Consider the following 25,327-nt stretch of genomic DNA (forward strand, 5'->3'; position numbering starts at 1 on the left):
CTAAGATCATGCAAGCTGTGCAGCATGGCCAATAAATAATAACTAAATCAGGAAGAAATTAGCAAAGGTGCATAATTGAGAATAAGCCTCATTCTCAGGTTGTAATGACAATGAGTTTAGCAGGGGATCCTGCAACACACATCTGACCAACTTGTGCATCCTAATTGGATTGGTCTAACTGTGTCCTCGGAGAAGGCAATGGCACCCCACTCCAGTACTCTTGCCTGGGAAATTCCACGGTAGGAGGAGCCTGGTGGGCTGCAGTCCATGGACTGAGCGACTTCACTTTCACTTTTCACTTTCATGCATTGGAGAAGGAAATGGCAACCCACTCCAGTGTTCTTGCCTGGAGAATCCCAGGGACGGGGGAGCCTGGTGGGCTGCTGTCTATGGGGTCGCGCAGAGTCGGACACGACTGACGTGACTTAGCAGCAGCAGCAGTAGCAATTGTGTCCTAATTGAATTGGTCCAATCTCCCACCTTTTGCGTTCTAATCCCTTGAGTGGTAGCTTCAGGGACCTGATCACTTGTGTAACAATGAAGGACCTCAGACTCAAAGGTGATGGTACAGCACTAAGCAATTAGTCAAGACCTTCACGAATACTTAGAGGAGGAAATGGCAATCCACTCCAGGATTCTTGCTGGGAAATACCATGGACAGAGCAGGCTATAGTCCATGGGGTTGCAAAGAGTCAGACATGACTGAGTGATTAACACTTTGTGCATACTGGCATGTAAAGAACATTTGTGTTTAGGGACAGAGAAAGATTCAGGAATGTGTCTGCTTCATGAACTAGACTTTCTAGGGTTACCATATCTCAGAGAAAGTGTTAAAGTAAATTGCCCAGACCAGGGTCAAGGTGTAGGACCATCACACTATGAACCACACTGCAGCCCTCCTCGTACCCAGGCTCCATGAACGAACAGAACTAGAGGTATTACTAGAGTCCTAGCTTTCTAAATCCAATTCACAAATCAAACTGGGTGGGAGTTGCTGAGTGCAAAGTGGAACAGTCATTTCTTACATATGCGGCCCTCATCATTTGCCTCCTTTTCCACCCAGGGGACCTATCTCTCACTCAACTTATCTGAAACATCCTCTGTTCAGAAACAACAAACAAAACACTTCCCTTTCTACTCAGTTTCCATTCCGTGATGAGGGTAAGAAATCAAAATACAGAATTAAAAAAAACTGTAACTCGCTCTACTCTGAACTGTTAACAGAAAGAAAACATTCCCACGTTCCTTGAATGCACAGTTCCTCCTGAATTTGAATCAAGGCAAGGGCTTTAGACATTGCAAGTGGGTCAGAATTTCTCCATTTAATTTTAGTCCAGTGCTTTATCATTCAGGTAATCTGATGATGACCACAGATGGGGGCTGATTCTCAAGGTTTAGCCCCTGGTCTCTTGGGATCTCCACACTAATAGTAGATCCAACTCTTTTAGCTCCTAAGCCCTGTGTGTATCCAGACTGTGTTCTGTTTCTACAGTCTCCCCTGCCACCAACAAGCTTTCCCCATTTTGCTACCATAAACTCGAAGGAGGAGTCTTGGGAACAAACCTGCTGTGAGGCAAGGCAAGCTCACCGTCACCCCAATTGTAAGTTGCTTCCCTTCAGGGCGAGGCATGCTTAGCTTTCTGCAGGTCCTGTGGGGGCACAAACTGCCTACAGCCTTCTCCTATTCTAACAATCAGGACAACCAAAATAAACGGACCTACCCAGTAAACAGATGGTTCATGTGAGAACATTGCTGAACGCCTGGCCTCTCCTGGGGGCTGGAGAGCACCTCATATACTACGAGGCAAAAAGAACAGGGCCTGGGCAGTAAGTCAGAAAACAGGTTCTTTGTAAAAGCAGGGAGGTGGTAAATCAAAACTCTTCTTTCTCTCTATGATCCCAAGGGAGCCTTATGACATAAGCAGAAATTTAGGACTTAACCAAGGTTAAACATACTACCCCAAGGGGAAAAACCATCATACTCCAAACAGAAAATATGGATAACAGTATGCATATGACATCTGAAACAAACCAGAATTCTTTAAAATTAAGTCTTAATATTAAAAAGGCAGAGGAACTAGAGATCAAATTGCCACCATCCGTTGGATCATAGAAAAAGCAAGAGAACTGCAGAAAAACATCTACTTCTGCTTCCTTGTCTACGCTAAAGCCTTTGACTATGTGGATCATAGCAAACCATGGAAAATCCTTCAAGAGATGGGAATACTAGACCATCTGACCTGCCTCCTATGAAACCTATATGCAGGTCAAAAAGCAACAGTTAGAACCTTACATGGAACAACGGACTGGTTCCAAATGGAAAGGAGCACGTCAAGCCTGTATATTGTCACATTGCTTATTTAACTTGTATGCAGAGTACATCATGCAAAATGCCAGACTGGCTGAAGCACAAGCTGGAATAAAGATTGCCGGGAGAAATATAAATAACCTCAGATATGCAGATGACACCACCCTTATGGCAGAAAGCGAACAGGAGCTAGACTCTCTTGATAAAAGTAAAAGAGGAGAGTGAAACAGTTGGCTTAAAACTCAACATTTAAAAAACTTTAAGATTATGGCATCCAGTCCCATCACTTCATGGCAAATAGATGGGGAAACAATGGAAACAGTGACAGACTTTATTTTCTTGGGCTCCAAAATCACTGCAGATGGTGACTGCAGCCATGAAATTAAAAGATGATTGCTCCTTGGAAGAAAAGCTATGAACAACCCAGACAGCATATTAAAAAGCAGAGACATTACTTTGCCAACAAAGGTCTGTGTAGTCAAGGCTATTGTTTTTCCAGTAGTCCTGCATGGATGTTCGAGTTGGACTATAAAGAAAGCTGAGCATTGAAGAATGATGCTTTTGAACTGTGGTGTTGGAGAAGACTCTCCTGAGAGTCCCCTGGACTGCAAGGAGATCCAACCAGTCAATCCTAAAGGATATCGGTCCTGAATATTCATTGGAAGGACTAATGCTGAAGCTGAAACTCCCAATACTTTGGCCACCTGATGCCAAGAACTGGCTCACTGGAAAAGCCCTGATGCTGGGAAAGACTGAAGGTGGGAGGAGAAGGGACGACAGAGGATGATATGGTTGGACGGCATCACTGTCGTGATGGACATGAGTAGGACCTTGTTTAGGACCTTGTTCCTAAAAAGATTATTATTAGGTACTTGGTTGCATTCAGGCATTAATTTTGGAAAAACCTTCAAAGACTTCATCTTTTCATACTTTAGATACAATTGCTAAATTAGATAAGATTTCAGGCAAATTTTGTAAATTTCATTTACACTCAAGAGGCAGTATCATATTTAAGGGCTTCCCAGGTGGCTCAATGGTAAAGAATCTATCTGAAATGCAGGAGACCCGGGTCCAACTCTTGGGTCAGGAAGATCCTCTGGAGAAGGAAATGGCAACCCATTCCAGTATTTTTGCCTGGGAAATCCCATGGATAGAGGAGCCTGGCAGACTATAGTCCATGGGGTCGCAAAGAATCGGACACGACTGAGCAACTAAACAACAACAGATCATACTTAAGCTGAGAAATAGTTGTTGCTGCTGCTGCTGCTGCTGCTAAGTCACTTCAGTCGTGTCCAACTCTGTGCAGCCCCATACATGGCAGCCCACCAGGCTCCCCCGTCCCTGGGATTCTCCAGGCAAGAACACTGGAGTGGGTTGCCATTTCCTTCTCCAATGCATGAAAGTGAAAAGTGAAAGTGAAGTCGCTCAGTCGTGTCCGACTCTTAGCGACTCCATGGACTGCAGCCCACCAGGCTCCTCTGTCCATGGGATTTTCCAGGCAAGAGTACTGGAGTGGGGTGCCATCGTCTTCTCCGAGTTGTTGTTAGTTCTTAACAAAACAGAGACAAAAGTGAAAGTTTGTTATTATTATCTGTAAATACTAACTACAAACGCTGCCTGCCCAGGACTAAAGAGTAAACAGTACACTGGACCCAGGCCGCACTGCGTGAGGGCTCACTGACCAAGTTGCTAAACGGTCTCAGGCCCGCTCAGGGAGACCCAGGTCTCCCGCCCTGTGCTGCGGTTGCTTATGTCCTTGTTTGCCCACTGCTGCAGAAAGGGCCCTGGGTGAGCCATCCCCAGAAAACCTCCGTCAGTCTGACACAAGGGCTTCTAGAGAGAGAGGATCTGTGGGAACACCTCAGTGCAGAAATACCTGCTCTTATCTCAAAGAAGTAAGGATCAAACACCAAGAGTGGTAGGCTCACCACAGTGCTGTTCCTGAAAGGAGTATACTATGTACCTTTTTCTTCCAGGATGCAAAGTGCATATATGACATGCCTGTCTACTAACAGCTGTACATACAGAAAATGAAAACGAGATCCTGCTTCTGCTGCCTTGTCATGACTTCTCGGTGGGGCAATCCCCAAATCTTACATAATCCAGCCTCTGTGGCCTAGGTTTGGGCCTGGGAGGGTACAGAAGGTAGTAAGTTTGCTTTCCACCAGTGCCTGCTCCACCGAGCAAATGGCGACTCCTCTCCCCACACTTCCTGCAGGCTGAAACCGCGGCTCAACATCCCTTTTCATTAGGCAAGGAATGAAACTCCTGACTTCTAAACTTCGCCTGCTGTGTCTGCTTAATAGCTGCTTTCTCACAAAGGCAGGCTGGAGCTCAGGCCAGCCGGGAGAAAGGAAGCAGTGGGGCAGAACTCAGCCTGCGCCTGTCGGAGGCTTTCTTCTCCAAGCAGCCACAGCACAAAGATGGCAACGACCAGCAGTGTCCATAATGGACAGAAATCATCGCCAGCCGGGAAAAGTGAATAACGTCTGCACGCATACACAGAGGCAACAGTAAAGGAGAGGGATGAAAACTCTGCTTTTTAGGTTGCTTCTAGAAGCTTCTAGAAGCTATAGCGTGGGACAGGAACCCCATTCAGATCAGCACAAAACTCTTCTTGCCAAGTTTGAAATTCTCCTGTATGAGATACTACTGCTTTCCCACTAGAAGATAAAACCATCAACTCTGCAAAGGCAGACATGGGTGTTGTTAAAAGGGAGATTAGCCTACTACTTAGCATAAAAGGATTAGAACCTAACACTGTACAAAGAAACAGTTTGCTTTTCGGTTCTAGGGCCCCTTGCAGAAAAGCCTCCATCTCCAAGGCACAAGCCTTAGCACCACTGACATCCTGAATCATCAGTTCATCTTGTGGCAAAGAGGCCATGACTTTAATTTCAATACAACAATGGTAGACTGGTATTCTGAATAATTTTGTAAGTTTACAAAAAAAGTTCAAAGAATGTAAGGTTAGAGCCAGCCTTAACCCAATCATAAAATAGTTGCCACATGAGGAATTTTTTAAAAATCAAATTCAATTATTTATTTGGCTGCATGGGGTCTTAGTTATGGCTTGCTGGATCTAGTTCCCTGAGGGCTAGAACCCAAACCCCCTGCACTGGGGCTGTGGAGTCTCAGCTACTGGACCATCAGGGAAGTCCCTTTTCTTGGGATTAAAAAAGTTATTTTTATCTTTTGGCCATGCAGTGCGGCATGTGGAATTTTATTAAGTTCCCCAACCAAGGAATGAACCAGAACTCTCTACACTGGAAGCATGGCGTCTTAACCACTTGACCACCATGGAAGTCCCAGGAATTCTCTACCTGGTGACATAAGTGAGCTTCAGGGACAATGCTGGGAGTATCTATGAATCAACCTGAAATAGTAGGAGAATTATATATGTGAATTTTTCTGGGGAATAGGAACTCCAACAGCTTCACAGAAAGAACCACTTTTATACATAAAAGGGATCTAAAGGAAACAAAGTGATGGAAAGCAGACAACAGAGGCAGAGGGAAATGACGCGGCAAGATCAGGAGGCCCTGACTGGCAACTCCCCTTTAACAGCACTGCCTTGTTAACCAGGAAACCAAGCTATCCCTTAACTCTGCTCTGAGTCCTTGCCTACAGCCAAGCCTTTCTTCCTTCCTAATTGTGCTCACTTGGCTCTGCTGTAACCCTCTTGGGCCAGGCCCACATCAATTTATTCCAAGATAACATCAGGACTATTTTAACTAAATCCACTCAGGCTCCTTTGAGAGCACACACCACCCCTCCATGACTTCTTCACAAAATCAGTTCATCACTTTGTTCCCCTGCTTATACCCATAACAGAGACCCCCAGCCTGTGCCATCAAGGGGAAAGTGTAACCTGGCTTTCATGGGCCCGTTTGTCTTCCCTACTCCTTCTAATCCAGTGGGGTCCATTTTCTCCAGACCCTTACGTGCAAATCATTCATAGATCCACACTAGAGAAAAAAAGCCACCACCTCATCCCAATCATAAAACAGCTGTCACATACAAACTGCTAAATCGGGGCCCTAGGTGGGAGTCTGTTTGAATAGTGGAAGTATCTACAAACTACTCTGAAGCAGTAGAATTATATATGTGAATGGGTACACGTCTGTGCATCACTCAGTTGAGCATCCAGTTACAAACTGCAATGCAGTATTTTTGAACTGCATCATGCATTCACTTTAGTTCTATAGTAGACTATGGGCCCTTTGAGGACTTGAATTCTAGCCTTAATATTTGCTACAGTATTTAATACAGAGCTATATTCACATAGTCTTAAACTCAGGGTCACCTAGATAAATTATCGTGCGCCTGGTAAAGCTGAACCAATGTCCACTGACTAACACAGAGTGTGAAGATATTTCAGACTGGAGACTGGATAATGCCAAAGTGGGCATAGAGCACAGAACAGTGAGCTTGTTGGCTTTCCTGGAGGTGCAGATTTGTGGTAAGATACATGCTCCAGGTTGCAGGCATCTTGGTTTCGCTACTTGGAGTGGGGCAAGGCAGAAGAGTTGAAAGCCGGGCCTCTGAGCGGAAGCACAAGGGCATCAAGATCAGAAGCCTCGCATTCCCCTTCTTAGGTCCCCGAGAGATAGAGGAGGTGGTTGGCCACCTGAAAGGCAGTGATGGGAGCAAAGCCCCAGCTAACACGAACAATAAAACAGGACCAAGTGGCAGGACCGTCAGAAGCACCTACTGGGTAGTACAGAGTATGTAACTATGGAGAAAGGGAAAGAATTCAAAGAGAAAAGGAGGAAAAACAGAACAAAGAGCCAGTTAACTTGCCAAACTTCTAAAGAATCTTGCAACTTATTTTTAGCTCACATTGATGAATACAGAGTTTCAACTGAAACAAACAGCAGTGAAACACAGCAGCAAGCAACACTTTCTTCAGCTTTTTTTACTGGTTCCTTGGCACCTGGAGGAGGCAACCAGGTCCTGACACTCAGAAAATGAGATGTGGAGCGGGCACAGGTGCACAATGGGGGGCGGGTGAGCTAAGATGATGCAGCTGCGTTGCAAACGAAATCAGAATCACTGATAAGACAGAAAAGATGGAGCGTACATAGTTGGGAAAGGAGGAAATTGAGTCCTACGGTCAAGGGGAGGTGGGAGGACTTTTGAGGCAGTAGAGCAAATAACAAGGAACTCTGGGCAACCTCATCTAAAACTAATATAAAAAGAAATGAAGATGTATTTCTGTTGTGCCGGGTGTGACAAGTGATCTGCTGTGCTCAGGTTAAGAGGGGAAAACTGAGCTCTGTAGAAGAGAACCACCAGGCAGCGCAATATTAGATTCATGAAAACATGAGCAGATGATGCTGTCCCAGGTTAGGGCCACAGGATTAGTATCGCCCAGGAGAAATGGTCCGTGTCAGTCTCGAGTCTTCTTGAGGGGACAAGCTGCAGAAAGGGAAGATTAGAGGCAATGGCAACTGAAAGCTGTCTCAATGACACTGGTTTTTATAATTTTTTCATGTCTTTATCACAGAGGCAATACAGGGCCAGAAAAAGTACAAGAAAGAACAATCCATAATTCAATTTCAAGATAAAAGCACCATTAACGTAATTTTTAAGTGCTGATACACATACGTGTGTGTGCGTGCTGTTGCTCAGTTGTGTCCGACTCTTTGTGACTCCACGGACTGTAGGCCACCAGGCTCCCCTGTCCATGTAATTTTCCAGCAAGAATACTGGACTGGGCTGCCATTCTCTTCTCCAGGGGATCTTCCCCACCCAGGGATCGAACCTGTGTCTCTTGCGTCTCCTGCACTGGCAGGCAGGTTCTTTACCATACCTGCCCACTTAAAGAAAATTGTGGGCAAAGTTTAGCAATTGTTTTTTTCCCTCACAAATAGTTAACTAAATGAACACTTCCTTGTGTTGTTAGTTTTATTACATCATTTTCTAATCATTGCACATAAACCTGTAACGGATGCACATTGTCTATTGCTGGGTATCTCTGTGACTGTACTATTCCAGTGTAATACTTCCAGCCCTGTAAATTACGCCAAAGGAATAGGTCTTACACTGTCAGGCATCTTACTAATTATTTCTTAGAATAAATTCATACAACCTGGACGGCTATGTCATGGGTCAGTGAAGCGCCATTCCTGTTTTTCACCTCCTTTCCCCAGGCAACCCGGACAGAGCATGCCTTGGCTCGTGGACTCTATCTGTGGATAATCCCTTCGATTTAGGTGCTTGTTCTCACGTATCCCATATGCCCACTGGGATCTCCATGCTTATCACGATGTTCACAATTATTTACTCGCTCACCCACATCCCCACCAGACCATGTGTTTTTGTTTTCTCCTCCAATGCACCTGCTATTTGTTACTGTAAAAACAACACATCAGAGAAAAATTTAATGCCTTTTACTCAGTCAAAAGACACAACAGACTTACTGCTGGGAAAATGGTTTTTCCAATGTGAGTACATTTACAGGGACCTGCTGGAAAAGATTCACTGCCATCCGCTACAGATTTGGCTCTCTGAACTTGACACAGAAGCAAGAGGCATGGGAAGTAAGCCTACTCAACTTCTGGGCCCAGAGTTGGAAGAGGGGAGTTGGGGGGCAGCGTAGAAGATCACACTCATGTGAGGGAATTTACAGGAAACTTAGATGCAAAGAGGTCTACAAAAGAAAGAAAGCTCTGAAGGAGATTTCTCTCTCACAAGCTGCTATAAAATTCTGGGCATTGATGTATCAGTGATTAATTATTTGAACTCCAGTCCTCCGGAGAGATTTCCAAGGATTAGAGCCAAAGCAGGAGACTGACGTCTGTAATAGAGACTCGCTCCCCAACCACTCTGCCCCCTGATACCACAGAGGAGGCAAATCACGTGAGAACAGCAACTCTCAAGATGATTTCATATTAAATTAGCCAAGAGCTGGCAGAAGCTACTCAGAAGGAATCTGGTTAAAGAGTCACAAATGCAAGGCATGAGGAAGGGGAAAGAGGAGTTAAAGGGAATACAGAGCTAGTCAACAGGCTTGCTGAGAAATAAGTATGGCTGCCAGGGAAGCACCACCAGGGCAGGAGTGCAGAGAGATCCAAAGCTGATCCTGTCCACGGCTCAGTCTCTTTACCTTTACTTAATGGTTACAATTCCAACTACTAAATCATTAATGTGCCACAAAAAGGACACAATTTTGATTTTTTTCTTAAAAAAAAAAAAAAGTAGTTAAGAATTGTTTAGGGCAGTGGTTCTCAAATTTTAGTGTGTGTTAGAATTTCCTGAAGGATGTGTGAAAAGAGATGGCTGGGGCTGAATTCCAGTTTCTGTTTCCATAGGTTTAGGGCGGGAAGATGTGGGCAAGACCTGAGAATTCACAGTTCTAACAAGCTCCCAGGTGAAAATGATGTTGCCGGTCTGAGGACCAGACTGTGAGAACCAGTGGCTTAGGGAATCAAATTAGGAGACATTCAAAAATGGCAAGGATCAAATGTTATCACTTTATTGCTACAACTTATTTATTTGGGATTAAAATTATATTCACAGTATGATAATCTTCAAATGTATTTTGAAATATGTTGGAACTATTTTGAAACCTCAAATATTTAGGGACTGAGAGGAGCAAGAGCCTTTTAGCCAAAAGAACAATGAGATGGTGGAGAACAGATGAGGTGCTGTGGGCAGATAAATGGTCACAGTTGGGTGGGAAGGGGCAGTGAACACCCAATTAATTACAGATGTTAGTCAAGAACAACTTCCTCTGCAAGAATACAACCAGTGCACATTAACAATTACAGAAAAGACTGGGCAACGAGGACTTCTTCCTATGAGTTCATGACTTGACTGCCCATACCTTGTGTACACAGAGGAACTAAAGCTTGTGGGTTCTGACTTTAACCCAAACCCCTACACTAATCATTGAGACGAATGTCATAGCTTGAGTCATATAGGTTGGAACTGGGAGTTGGGAGGCGAGATAGGATGAAGAGTGAACAGATCCTCTTAATATCCTGAAAGAGAAAATTATTTGGAAATGGAGATATTATACAGCTCTCCAGAAGTGGCCATTTGTGCTGCCTTAAATGCAGATTGATTACTGCTATTTGGATGTTGAGTGCATCATCTCTTCTGAAGAAAGGGAAAAGCTAAATTTCCCCACATTCAGCTGTATCGTCAAATCACTTCCCCACACCCGCTCTTGTAATGCACTTTCCTGTTACCACATCCACGTGCAGGAGCTGATGTGCCTGACTCCCCCACGGTGAAACCCCAACACTGATGTGTGCTGAATCTCATCAGCGACCTCTGGCTGTGCCACCTACAGGCAAGCCCCAAATCTGGTGGGGTGTGCACGTTTGGGGTTACGGGAGAAAAAGAAGCAGTTACTAAAGAGAAAGACCAATCTCCTTCTCGAGCTGGTGTCCATCTGTACCAGCATCCTGTAACACAGCCAGGTGAAGAGGGCAGCACACAATTTACCCAACTCCAGCTTTCTATGACTCTGGGCTACAAAAACCCACCTGCACTCTGGTGCTACAGGAAAGGAACAGAAAAACTTCAAATCAAAGCTGTGGTTTTCAGCAGTATTTGGTAGGATCTAGTTTTATCCAAAGAGAATGTTCACTTGGTTAGGTCATTAGATTGAAAGTGTGAAATCTTGGTTTATTAAAAGCTGTACCATTAAACGACTGAGCAGAACAGAGGCTGGATGGAAGAGATGAGTTTCAGGGAGGTGTCCTCATGGGAAAATTTAATAGAAATGAGAAAAAGAATAAAAAAGATGTAAGGAGGGCAGTGTTAACGATGCAGAGGGAAAAAGAGGAGGGGCTAAGAAAACAGGTAAGAAAATGAGAAAAGGAAAAATAGCAACACCCAGAGGTCCTATTCAATTATTCAACGCGTGTGCCTCCGAGACTGCATGCTTTGTAAGGCTTCAGTCTGGTATCTTTTTTCTTCACTACCATTATCCCCAGTGCCTAGGGCCCAGGATACACTAAAGAAAATGGCAAAGAAAAGGAATGGATCCAAGCCATCATGTGCGAGAGAAAACCAGCCTGAACAACTGTACCCACTAGAGGAATAATTTATTTTGTTTGGAGAACTGGTTAACTCATGCAGTCTGTATACTGTGATAGGATATATTAGTTTCAAATTTTCAAAAAACAGATTCAACCTCAACACCAGTTTTCTCACTGGATTGGTAGGAAGATGAAATCCGCTTCATACCAAGTCAAAACTGTGTCAAGCCAGCAATGCTGACCTCTTCCAATTAAAGCAATAGAAAGCAAAAAAAGCACTGGTGAGTGATTCTTCACATTTCATTCATAACCAGCATTGAAAATGCCAGTTAAATTGAAGGCACAGACAGGAAATACCTTATCAAAACGTTTTGTGTTTGTCTAAGCACAAGGCGTTTTTTTCCTCCACCTATTAAAATTTTGTGGGAAAATCCCTCTATAAATCAAGGGGAAAAAACTGGAGCTGCTCTGGCTGAATCAGGAGTGGGAGCTCAAGCACATTTCTCTCCCAGTGGTATTGAGAGTACTTCAACAGACATGCAAAATAAAAATACATTTACAATTCACTGCCACAAGAGCACTGCTACCTGGAAGTCAGTAAGCCCACTGCAGACTCAGTAACTGTATCACCGAGAGAGATCTTTACCTGAAACAGTTTCTAATGACTACAGGTGTTGGCCTAGGAAAGAGTTAAGTTTATAGCCTTCTAATCAAAGTCTGTGATGGAAATGCCAACACAGATTTCCTGGAGGTTCAAGCTGAGAGAACTCCACAATAGGGAGGGTAAAAGCAGGAGAGAGTCGATAGGATTTTAATGTTGTTACTGTCCAGTCGCTAAGATGTGTCTGACTCTTTGGGACCCCATGGACTGCAGCCTACCAGGCTTCCATGTCCTTCACTATCTCTCGGAGTTTGCTCAAACTAATGGGCATTGAGTTGATGATGCCATCTCATCCTCTGTCCTCCCCTGACTGGTATTTATAGGGCTGAGAGACCAGAGATGCCAAAGTTGGCAAGGCAGGAACACTAGTTGTTTTTGTTTTTAAAGAAAAGCAAAGTTGCAATCAGAAACAGGACTCCCTGCAGGGCTGGGGAGGACAAGGAGTCCACACAGCTCTGAGACAGGGCAGGCTCATGCTTGCCTCACCAAGAGGGAGGACAGGCCCCCAGTTTCCTTAATCTGCAGTGTGCTGGCAAGGAAGAGAACAGGCAAAGATAAGAGCCTGCCCTTTTCTCTTCTCCCGAGATAACCCTAACCTCATTATGTACGTCCAGAATGAATCTAAATTCATTTAAATCTGCTCAGACACTAGGTTGTTCAACACAATTGCTTTCCCACTGTCAAGTTGGGGCATCAATTTCTTTTCTGAATATATACAGCCTATCTTGAAATCACAAAATCTTAGAATTAAAAGGTGCCTTAAAGGAATAAAGCCCCAACTTCTGAACAACTTCTGTGTTGTCCTGCAATGAACCACAGAGTAAGTTTCCAGGAAACCTTCAAATATTACATTTTAATACAAAGTAGCTTTAGGAGAATGCAGACAGATGATATCCTACAGGTTGGGATGTCCAAGGAAAACAGGACACACAGCCAGGCTTTGACTCCACGCATTACCAGCTTATCTTTAGTGTCCACAATAAGTTTGACAAAAGTCCACCAGGAAGGCCTGTAGAACGCTAAGGGAACTCACTATCTGTACTGTTTAAATCAAACAACACATGTTATATCAAACACATAGAATTTGAGAGACTGTGTAATACCTTAAAAAAAGAAGCGTTCCTATAATGAGTGACCCAGTATCTTGGAAATACCTAGGAAGGGTACGTGACTCCCGGTAGGAGTCAGAGCCCTGCCTTCAGCTTAGAATACTTTGTCAAGATAGACAAAGCAGCCAGCCCACTGGCCAAGAAATACTGAAGTCGACAAGAACGAGAAGCGTTGGGAAGTCAGTATGGGAATGAAAAATTAGAATGATGCAGAAAGGAGCGACACACTTACCAAAGGAGACCACGTGATGTCCCTAACAGAGCACCGAGTTCAGGAGAGTCGTCTGAAAGTGTGGGTCAGCTGTACCCAAGTTCTTTTTACTAAAAATGTCGAGGACACACACTGGAGCTCTCAAGGCTGGGACACAACCAAGGGCCTTTCAATGGAGCCCACGAGAGAAGCGATGCCCCAAAATACACACAGAAGTGCCAAACCCTTATCTTGCCACTACACAAGGTAAGGAGGGAAGAGGCAGCCGATGATAGACAACTGAACTAGAAAGGAAGGCCGCCTGCCGGGAATTAGGGGTTCATTTGTCCTTTAAACAAAAAAAGATGTGGCTTTCTCAAGATGCACCCTGTGTTTGAGGTGTATTGAGGGTTTCCCAAAAGCAAAGTGCCATTCGAATGAAGGCGCCGCAAAGGGTCAGGCACACATAGAACAGAGCTGCGGAGGGTACTGTGAGCTCGTTTCTGGCAGGCAGGTGGATGTGCTTGAAAGCACAGGGAGCTGCAAATTGCCATTCTTCTTCCTCTTCTGTCTCACCCGCTCTACCGACGTGGGCCTGATGCATCATTCCCTGAGCTTCCATCAGATGATCTGAGAAAGGTCGGCAGATCATAGCCCCTCACAGAGGAAGCAGGGCTGGCAGGGCTCATCAGCTCCTGTGCAGGCAGCTGTGCTGACCCAAAGAGTCAGCCAAGTTAACAGGCTGCCCTTTCCCTAAAGCTTACAACGTTTCTCTAAAAGGATTAATAGCTGAGCAGCGCTCCGGGAAGCCAAGTCAATGGAAGAGAACTGGGCACCAAGACCACTAGTGACAGCCAGAGAGGAAAACGGGGATCTGGGGCTCAGGAACAGAGAAGTCTCTTGGAATCACCATCCTTGGGTGACTCAAGATGACTGCTGGCCTTGCCACGTTGCCTTCACCCACTTGTTATTCACTCAAAGAGTTCCAAGATGAGTGACTTGCCCTGAACAAAGCAGATGTTATTTATTCGGCTTTGCTAAAGCATTAGATACAGTACCTCCAGAAATTTAACTTGGGAAATTAATTTAAATTGGCGTGGTTCAGTACACAATCACTGAAGATTAAAAAGTGGCAGCAGGATGATAAACAAAAGACAGTTAAGTGACAGTCCAGGCGGTGAAAGACTGGGCGTCAAGAGCAAAGCCATTCTTGTTCAGGGGTTCTACTCAGGGCCAAGGAAAGGAGTAAACAACTTGCTAATGAGATCTGAGAGGACACTCAGCTGGGAGGTGGAGGAACCACATGGACAGGGACCTGAAATTACAAGGCCAAGTTCAATTGGGGAAAAAAAATACAGCTTCTCTATCCAGGGGAACTAGATAGATAAGTGAACTCAGAATGTGAACTCAGATCACATTCGTGAGACGGGCCGTAAGGGGCAGAGGCAGCAAGCACAAAGTGCTCTGACATGTTGTAATGTGACATGAGCACAGAAGTGCTGAGGTGACACAGGGAATGTCTCCTGGGGCCAGAGTTCGAATGAGGGCGACTTAAGATAAAGTAGCGTTCAGAAGAGAGGTGCTCTTGCAGTAAGGTCGACTAGCATTTTCCCAAAAGTGGGATGGGTGGATGGGGGTGGTTTGCATTCTGCACTGAAAATAGTCTTCAATGGCTATAAGGCCACCATTCCTATCTGGCAGGTGTTCCTGTCTTTCTCACTGGGACTGGCATCTAGAAGATGGCATGGGGCCACCTTCCTGGGGCTCGTGGACAGCACTGCTCCTGAGAAGGACTCACTCGAAGGTCACACAGGCCACTTCTAACGAGTTGTGAGGTATGTACTGCCTCGTGGCGGTGCCTCACTGGCCAGGGGAATCGCTTCATTGCTCTCTGTTTAGTCAACCTGCCACAGGGCCGTGGCCCCAAAGCCGGTTTTTTCATCATCCGTCTGAAATCGGTGGCTCAACACAATTATCTCTAGGCAGCTCATTGCTTTAACAGGCAAGCATCTTGTTACATTCCATCAGCTCAAAATGAGAACCGGACTGTTTTCTTCTTAAAACCTAAAAAATTTCACCAACTCTGCATACTCATTAAACATTAGAGCACAACACAGCTACTTCCGACAGCATAATAAGAGCTTGCTGTGGCCTCACTTTCCGGAGCAGCTAGGCAAATTATTTTCATGCTTACCTGCCTGTCAGAGTTAAACATTCACTAGTGGCGGAGAGAAGGCAGAGCGGAAAATGGGACTCAAGATCCCATGGAATGGCTGAGGGCTCCCGCTATGCTGGCAAGGCAAGACTGCTTCTTTGGATACCATCAGGCCAACTGAGCGTGCCCACCGAGAACCCACCCCCACACAAAGAACAGTCTCATCACTGCCCACTTCCTAGAATAGCGAGATATCAAAAGTACTTGAAACGTGGAGCTGCATTTCCTGCTATGAGTCCTTTCAACCCATTGGCTTAATGATAATATAGGCAGGGAGAGAAGCATAAGATGTGAGGGAGGATTAAAGAGAAACATCAATTATGGGCTACACATTGTATTATTATTTTTTAATATTTTAATGCGTTTATTTGGTTGCGCTGGGTCTTAGTTATAGCATGTGTGATCTAGTTCCCCTGACCAGGGATTGAACCTGGGCCCCCTGCATTGGAGCAGAGAGTCATAGCTACTAGACCACCAGAGAAGTCCATGTCGTATTATTTTACACTAGGCATTCAACAACCAAAGACACTGAACTTTGTGCTTAAGAATGAAGTCTTAGGCAGGTCCTCCAGGGAAAAATCCCACAAGAAAAGAATCCAAAAAGCCATAGCAAGGCGACAGGCTGCTCTCTTAGCTGACGTCGTGTGACATCCTACAGATGCCCTATCCATCAGGATGTGACACGGTGTTAAGAGGCAAATGTCTCCTATCAGGTCAATGTTCTGGGCCAAAGAACAAGAGAAGTGATGTCAGGGATGAAATCTGAGGTACAGATAACACGGGCTCAAACTCATTCCTCTGTGAGCCGTGGAGCACAGGCTGGCAACTAACAAACTTCTAGACAAACTCCTAGGTCACAGGAAAGTGTCTGCATGAGACAAGTATCTGAAGCCGCTCTGAAACAATGGGTATATCTTGGTAGAGTGCAGCAGTCTGCTGAGCTCTGGATCAGAACAGGGATCCAGCAATGATCACTGAGCTCTTGCTGTTTCCTGGGAAGGCTAGAGGAATTGTTCTGCTTCCAGTCCCGTCTAGTGACAGAAAGGCCCCATGAGAAAGAGCCCTGAGAAAGGTCCCTACTAAGAAATACTGCTGAGCAGTATGCATGTCCTTGGGGCAACCAGCCACAGGGATGAAGGACAAAGGAAAATGTCACAGGGCCTCTCACAAACGCTCTCCTGTCAGCTGTCAGAAGTGTAACACCCAAACTCATTCCCTAATAAATGTTTTCATTTCCTTTGTACATGATGAAAGGTCTAGAGGTGGTAAGTGGGAGGGGCTGGGAGCAGGGGCCCCTGGAGGGATGAACCCGAGGCAAACGTCCTGTGTAGTAAGCAGGGCTCCACGGTTTGTTCCTGGGAAGGAAAGGATGGTGGAGATAAAAATATTCCACATAGTATTTACTCATCTGTTCATTTTACAACATCTTCTGGGAAGATTATGTCTAATATATGCCTAAATTTTGCAAATTTAAAAATATAGAGGCCCCAGCGTGCTTAACCTGGGTTAGATTGCAAGTATGAAGTGAGTGAGGCCCCTTTTATCTTGATGAGGAAAAGCTAGAATCATAAAAGAATATGGGCTTTCTCAGCACGTTGCTTTCCATCAAATTCTGCTCAGGGACAGGCAGGGAAGTGGGAAAGAATAAAGTGGGGCTGGGGGACCCAAGGCATTCACTTTAATAATTAGGCATCTCACCTGGCCTCGGCAGCGAGCAGTTCATCATAGTGAGAGGATCGCTGATCATCATCCTGCCGGTATCTGATCACCGTGGCTAGACCTTTGCTGACAAGGGCCTCGGCAATGTTTCTGCAACAGAAAAGATAGGTCAGTGAGCACTCGAGGTGCATATGGGGCTCAGTCAACAGCAATAACAACAGTTAGCACCTGGGGGTCTTAAGGCATCCTGGCAGAGGGAAGGAGTTCAAGACCAATGAGTTGCTAAGCTAGAAATCCAAACAAAAAGGGGGAATAACCAAGTCCCCTGGCTCAGCATTTTTTTCTGGTTAGTACAGTCAGATGCTATATCAATCTGTACATAAAACCTGGCAGAAAATATCTGTAAAAAGCCCACATTAGGCAGGGCTATTTACAGAATGGTATAAACAAGTCACTACCCTCAAGAAAAGTCTGCTCTAAAATACCAGGCACACAGATAAAAAACAAAGCACATAAAAGCATGACCTAAATTTCCCCAAATCTCCTTTTTTTCTAGCCTATACTGCAACTAGAAACTACTGTGCTCCAGTTTGGCAAACTTAGAAACGCTGGTTTCATGGAACACTCAAGAGTGTGTCTTTTCTCATTAGAACTCCGGACACTGACTCTTGGCTGACTCCAAGGGGGCCTGGGTGAGGTGAGGTCAAGAAGGAATTGTGGGGTGGCAGAGGGGTGGTGTTGGGGTAGGATGAAACATCTTCATTAAAAACGGCATGAGCTAGGGAACAAAGTGAAAAAGTAGAAAATGTCAGATGACCAGTTTTGAAGCAATAGTCCCAACAGTCCTTTTAGGACCACAGAATATTCAGATTAGAATCCTGCTTAAAAAAAAAACAAACAAACTTCAACGTGCTGCATGTTCTCTTCACTAGAATAAGACAGCGGGGCCACTGTGAGCGACTTTCATCTACTCAGAGGAGTACACTGGAAGTGATGCTCGGCCAGCTAATGAAGCGTGTTAGCCTAGTTTCTCCTCAACCCGGAAAGGGAACTTCGATGGGCAAAAGTGAAACTGCAAAAACAGATTTTCAAAAGTTACCTGAAGCAAGTAACTGCAAGACAAGAGGCATGGTATCACTGGGGGAGAGCGGCGTTATGTCTTTCTTTGTGTCTGTCATAAGTACACCAAAGGACCCACTCAGACCATCTGGTGAGCTGCCCTTTAGGGAGGAGGGATGGTAAGGAATAGGCTACTGTACCATATGCTATGATTTAGTTTTGCTGGGAAGGCAGTTAACTCTCAGCACTCTGGTGCTCTCAGACTCCCAGCCTTTGGGGATGCCATGAGCTGGGCTAAACCAGTCTATGGGCAAGCTCAAGCCACTTAAGGGTTCTCTTCATCGAGGCCCAGGGATTTACTTTAAAAGAAAAAAGAAAAAAAGAGGGGGGAATATGTGCAGGGAGATAAAGAAGGAAAAGAGGCTGTGGCTGATTCTCTTCTCATTATGTGCCCCTCTGCTGCCTGTTTCTCTACTGCCAGCATGATATTAATATCTCCAAACTGCCACGGAATTAGCACTTCTCAAAATCCACTCCCACAAAGAGGCTGCTTTGCTGGCCACCCTGTCTCCTGAGTCACCGCATAAGCGTGCTGGCAAACGCTGTCATCATCACCGAGCTGGGTTTGGCAGGGTGGAGAATGCCAGCAGCCCCAAGTTAGCAGCTGTAGATGGGGAGAATTTAACTAAGGGTCTCACCCAAGGCCCAAGAGGGCAGGAGAGAGGCTCTGCCCACCAAGAGGCCAGAGGGACAGCTGGGACACACCCAGCTGCAACAGGTTGTGAGGGCTTAGTGATCGGAAATGCCAGAACAACAAAGACGTGTTTGGTACTGCGTTTGGAATAACAAAGCATTGACATTTTACAGTCGATATGTGGGGTCTGGAACAGAAAGCTGGAATGACAGAGCAGGCGAGGGAAAAATCCACACAAATAAGCTTCTATATGAAAAGCTGGAGAATACAAAGCAAAACAGTACAAATGTTTAATGATCCATCCTGGTTAATGCTGCTCCAATCAATTCACAGTATCGAACTGAGTTCCTGCGTGGCCAGCAGAACCAAGGACACAACCCTTTCCTCTCCTGCGGGCTTCTCACCCTCTGGATCCCGCCAGCAAATATCTGCAAACCAGTTAGGGCCTCAGACTCCACGACCTGCTTCAGTGCAATCCATGTTTTCTTAGCTTCTTTTCCCTAAACACAGACTTTTCCTGAAGAATGGCTGCAATGTTAGTGCTGAGGCACGGAAGGTAAAAACACAGGAAACAATGACAGTTATCACTTACGGGGCCCCGCCCATGAGCCAGGTGTGTGAGAATCACACTGCGTGCATTTTCATCTTGGTATGTGTTGCCCTGTGAAATCAGGCTGTATTACAATTAATTCATCATCCATCTTCCAACTCAAACTGATGAGGTCGAAGAGGGCAAGGGCTGTGTCTTTCTTGCTCTGTAGCCAAGTATGAGAAATACAGCACTGGAACATTATTTCTTATCCTAAGCGTTTATTAGCCAAGCTTGCCCAGCATAGAATTAAGAACAAAAGCTTTCAACATGCCTTCCCAGCTTTTGTCATTCTCCTCCCCATTATCCAAGACTTGTATTTAAAGAGAATGAAAGGGAGACAAATAAAATGGAATTAGCCGAGATCCGTGTACTTGACTCTCATTCATTTCTTTGGGCCACTAATGAAAGGTCAGGAGATTTCCCTCTGGCCAAAGATGGCTCAGAACTCGACACTGGTGTGCTGATTAGTTGCCCAGTAAGGAAAGAGAACATTAAATTATGTGCCATGACATTATGCTGCTTTAGACAAATTTATAAATTCTGCTTTCTTGAGTGTATCAGTAATTCTACTCCAATTACACATGTCTGGCTCGAATGGATAATTCACAATCAGCATACAAAAAGGGACCTAACAGTCTTGAAAGTCTAACAGGAAATCATCTCTCTCTGTATCAGCTGGAAACAGAATAAGTGCTGGACTTGAAATGCTTCTCCAAGCTCAAGGAGAATTTTAGGTTATATGGGAAGTGAACTGTTTCCACTATGCAGGATCAGATGTTCTTAAGAAAAACACAAGCAACATGGGTCTCTTGAGCTTTCTCAAAAGATCTCCATGTACCTGACATCCTCCCTGCCCACTCATTTCCACAGCAAGCAGGTTGTGAAAAGCATTTACTTTCTCATTATAAGATACTTTTGAAACCATGGGGTACTATATTCTGCCAATCTGGAAAAGGTATGCTGTGCCCATATATGAGAATGGGATTCTTAAAACATAGATTTCACTCACAATAATTACTTGATCACACTTTTGCCTGCCTTCCCCAATCTCTACACCCCAAATCCAAGAGTGGAAGCAATAATATATAGAGAAGGTCAGATAACTGACTATAATTAACTAGATTACTTAAAAGTAGGGGAAGGAGGGGATAAGTAATTTTAAAACAATCTTACAGGAAAATTGCACATACAGTAACAAAGAACATGCCAATCTCTGATTCATTTGAGAGCAAATGACCGTTTACACCATCATCCCCCAAACCGTTAATGTGCATTTCTGACAAATCAGGATATTTTTCCACATAGTAAACAATGACTTGAACCAGGATATCGATGTGGACACATTATTGCCATCTAACCTACAACCCTACTCAAATTTTGTCAACTGTTCCAATAGAGAATTTAGGGGAAAGCGGATCTAGAGCAGAATCAGGTTTTGCATTTTGTTATCCTGTCTCCTGAGTCTGGAGAAGTTCAATCTTTCTTAGTCCACCACAGTCCTGAAACTTCTCACAAGTACAGGCCAGTAATTTTGGATTGTCTGATGTTCCTGTGATCAGCGGCAAGTTATGAATCTTTGGCAGGAATGTCACAGAAGTGATGCTACGTTGTTCCCGTGGCCTCCTTTGAAATGATGTGTAATTTACTGATAATGGTAATTTTGATCATTTGATTCAGGCCGTGTCTACTAGGCTTCTTCACTATGAAGTTATTCTCTTCCTCTTTATAACAGGTATTGAAAAACTATGTAGCTTTTAAACTCCCAAGTTATTCATTTATTGATTTGTAGAGGTTTATGGTCACGAAATATTTTATCTAAAGAGCCATATAATCCACTACAATCGTTATTTTTTCTGATGCTGAAATTACTCCCAATTTGGCCAGTGGGAGCCGGGTCAAGCTGGCTCCTGTGTCCTGTCATCCTTTGAGCTCTTCCTTGCTTTCAGGCCACAGTGTGTTCCAGGCTCATCTTCCAATGTTTTCTGCAGCTCTGAAACCAGCCATTTATCCAAATAGTCCACATTTACATTTTTATCTCCATACACTTATTTCTGTATCTATAACCATTGAAAACCATGTGTGGCAGTCATGAAAACGTGCCTCTCCAATCTCTGACTGCAGGAAGCATACTGACTGACAGCCCCAGCTGCTGTGCTCTGAAACCCATTGCTGTTTCCGCCAAAGCTATGCTTCCCCCCAGCTGCTTCCAGCCAATGACTGAGTGCAGTGGAGACACTACAACCTGCCCGCTGCTCAGAGACCTGGGCGTGCTCTGACAGGGAGCTGCGGCTTTGAGCACGGCCCCTCACCTTCGCTGGAACTCTCACAACTGCCCATAGCCTCAGATTAGATGTTTCCAGTTCAACTTTCCATCCTTCCCTTTTCCACAGAGGTTAAGCATTCACAGCCTCCACCAGCTCCCTTCCCATTTTCTCTGTTTTCCCCAATTAACCTCTTGTCTATTTCATCCTATCTTGGCATCAGCTTTTTAGCACACCATGAGTTCAGAAAGGTACTACAACCCCATTCAACATTTCAGGGCGCATGCAGTTCTCTTCCTTTCCTCATCTGTACATCCCTTCTGACTGTGAGAAGCCTGCCTTCCACTATCCTTAATATTTTACTTATGTGAATAATCTTCTCTGCATACACATACAGTGTCTCACTTACACCTTCTTTGACTTCCACAATTTGGTCCTAACTGCCATGGACAGACGGAGAAGGCAATGGCACCCCACCTCAGTACTCTTGCCTGGAAAATCCCATGGGCGGAGGAGCCTGGTAGGCTGCAGTCCATGGGGTCGCTAAGAGTCGGACACGACTGAACGACTTCACTTTCACTTTTCACTTTCATGCATTGGAGAAGGAAATGGCAACCCACGGGAGTGGGTTGCCTGCAGAATCCCAGGGACGGGGGAGCCTGGTGGGCTGCCGTCTATGGGGTCACACAGAGTCGGACACGACTGAAGTGACTTAGCAGCAGCAGCAGCAGCAGCCATGGACAGGGGAGCCTGGCGGGCTACAGTCCATGGGGTTGCAAAGAGTCAGACACGACTAAATGACTAAGCACAGCACACGGTAGAGCTAATTTAAAGGGTATATGCTACTTGTCAAAAGAGAAGCTAGGGTAAATGGATAAGTAAATTCAAGAGTGCACATAAGGCATAATACCATTACACACACACATACAAACGCACTTCATTCTCCATCTGAGTAAGGGTAACAGATAATTCTCAATGGCTCTGGCTCATAGATCTCTATCTAGCTATTTGAGCTTAACATTTTCCACTTAAAAACCATCAACATTTTATCAGTCACTGAGGTGTCCATGGAGATTACAAAGCAGAATATTTCCTTGAGGCAAATGAACAGGTGGACACATATTCAGAATACAGTAAGCCCATAAAGAAATGCTTTCACACTATTATGGAGTCAAGGCTAAAGGAAACGGGTGAAAGACAACAGCTCAGTTCATGTATAACAGTCACGTCAGCTCTAGGAGAGGCACCGTCTCATGTGTGCACATCCACGCACACACATGCATGCGTCCCCCACGTGATTTTTCTACAATAACTTCAAGGTCCCATGGGTCGAATTTCATAAACTGAGCGTACAATGTACCCCATGGCTAAATACTGTGAGAATATGATCCAACAAGGCATGAGGCATATAGACAGGGCCTTTGTCACCCACGACCCATAAAAGCTCCAGTATCTTAAGCTGGGAAACTGACTCGACTTCCTTCCACACTGGCTGGAACTTCACCACAAGGACGTGCTCCCTCACAAGTTCTGAGATGGAGCATCCTGGCTGACAGGACTCCCCAATTTACTTCGAATATATCAGATGGCTCATCTCACTTCTCAGTGCTGTGGGGCTGAACCACAGGGAACCTACAGAGGGCAGGGGGCAGCTGATGTCTTTCTTTGCAAATAGGTTAGAGACCAGGAAGAAGGGAGAGATCACAAGACTGGGTGATGAGGCAGGAAGCAAGCACTGGACAGAGTGCTTTTCTTCAGAGTATGAGGGCCACCTTGGCTCATATACACAGACAACATGGGCATCTCAGTCTAAGAGGGTGAAGAAGGTGGGGGGGATGATTAATGGCCAACAGGCCCCAAGGCCAGGTTCCCCTCCAACCTTCTCCATGAGTTCACACTCAGACCTCTAATATGCACACCAGGCAAGAACCTGACAATTTTAGGCTTGAGACAGACTTGGCTTTTATAGACTTGCAAAATAAGACTGTAAAGGGTGAGAGTGGAATTCTGGGTGAGAGGGATCTACAGACAGTGGGCCATGAATAAGGACCTTTACTGACTGCTGTTTCTCCCCCAGGCCTCAAACTAGGAAAAAGCCCAGCAGGGCAACAGGGAGCTGCCGTAAGCCAGTACAACAGTGTCTACAAGGGGTCGTGCTATGCCTGTCCCATCTAGCGTCTAAACTGTCTTTTGTCCTCCGATTTCAGATTGAGTTCCCGAAAATCTGAAACAATGACACTCCGATTTTTTTTCCCTTAAAATATATCCAGGAGGCACTTCCCACATGACCAAGCAGCGTATGTCGACAAGGAGACTCTGTTTTAGAAGCATCAGTAATTAGAAACATCTGAGGTGGCACAACCTCCTTTGTATGTGTCCCAAACCTCTCCCCCATCGTCTTCCCTATTTTTTTTACTCAACCCTTGAACTAATGTAATTCTAAAAATAACTAAAATAGGTTTTTTGGATCTTTTTACTCTTAATGGTTCCCTTTTCTGTTTAACAAGTCCTCTCACCGGGATAGTCACCAGAGGGTCTGAACGATGGCTAGGGACTTTCCCAGAACTCGTAATATAGATCAAAAATAAAAAGGAAGCAGCTTTAGAAACTACAGTGAAATGAAGGAGAAAAAAGTTATTATCAAGCATGGCATTAGGTATCGAGTGTCTTAGGGCAGGATATATTCACTCCAGACACAGAGCCAAAGGTGACTGCTTTTGTCAAGCCACCAGCCCAGCTGTGGTTATGAACATGAAACATGGCATGATCCACAAAGCAGCAGGACCTCAGAAAGCTGGACTCAAGAGCAGGCAGGTATAGAATGGACTGATCTGAGCAGCTTTAGAAGCTAATTAAGTAAAAAAAGGATGGGGAAAAGGGAGAGTTAGGGAGTTTGGGATTCACATGTCCACACTGCTATATTTAAAATGGGTAACCAACAAGGACCTGCGATACAGCACAGGGAACTCTGCTCAGTGAGGCCTGGATGGGAGGGAAGTTTGGGGGAAATGGATACACGTATTGTATGTATATGTAACATATGTATGCCTGAGTCCCTTTGCTGTCCACCTGAAACTATGACAACATTATTGGCTATGGCTGTTTAGTCACTAAGTCGTGTCTGACTCTTTGTGCCTCAGGGACTGTAGCCTGCCAGGCTCCTCTGTCCATGGGATTTCCCAAGCAAGAATATTGGAGTCGGTTGCCATTTCCTTCTCCAATTATTGGCTATACACTAATATATAAAAAAGGACCCTTTCAAACAAAACACCCTCAATAAGTAGTTCGTATTTAATGAGAATTAATTCCGAATATATACAGGTTCTAAACAGAACTGTTCTACCAATGAGAGCATTTTCTAGAGACTGGACTGGAGACACGAAAATCAAGACTTCTTAGGATCAAGGACTCTATTTTTGTACTTTCATAAATCCTAATCATTCTTCCTTTGTAGGGAAGGTGATATGGAAAGAAAACAATGAAGACTGATATGGATTTAGTCCAGCTGGAAGAATCCAGAAGGATGCATGGTTAAAATGAAATCCAAGGAGACCTACAAACAAGATTTGCAGAAACAAAGGAA

General features: G+C 44.8%; 1 protein-coding gene across 1 annotated transcript in view; it reads right to left on the reverse strand.

Annotated features, from left to right (window-relative positions):
• SND1 (staphylococcal nuclease and tudor domain containing 1) overlaps nt 1–25,327 on the reverse strand; it is a 421,273-nt gene that overhangs the window by 178,733 nt on the left and 217,213 nt on the right. Inside the window, exon 13 of the mRNA XM_027539080.1 lies at nt 17,178–17,288. Coding sequence (XP_027394881.1) covers nt 17,178–17,288 — 111 coding nt within the window. The remainder of the gene's footprint in view (nt 1–17,177; nt 17,289–25,327) is intronic.

The sequence above is a fragment of the Bos indicus x Bos taurus genome, chromosome 4 (assembly GCF_003369695.1).
Source record: "Bos indicus x Bos taurus breed Angus x Brahman F1 hybrid chromosome 4, Bos_hybrid_MaternalHap_v2.0, whole genome shotgun sequence".
Taxonomy (NCBI): Eukaryota; Metazoa; Chordata; class Mammalia; order Artiodactyla; family Bovidae; genus Bos; species Bos indicus x Bos taurus.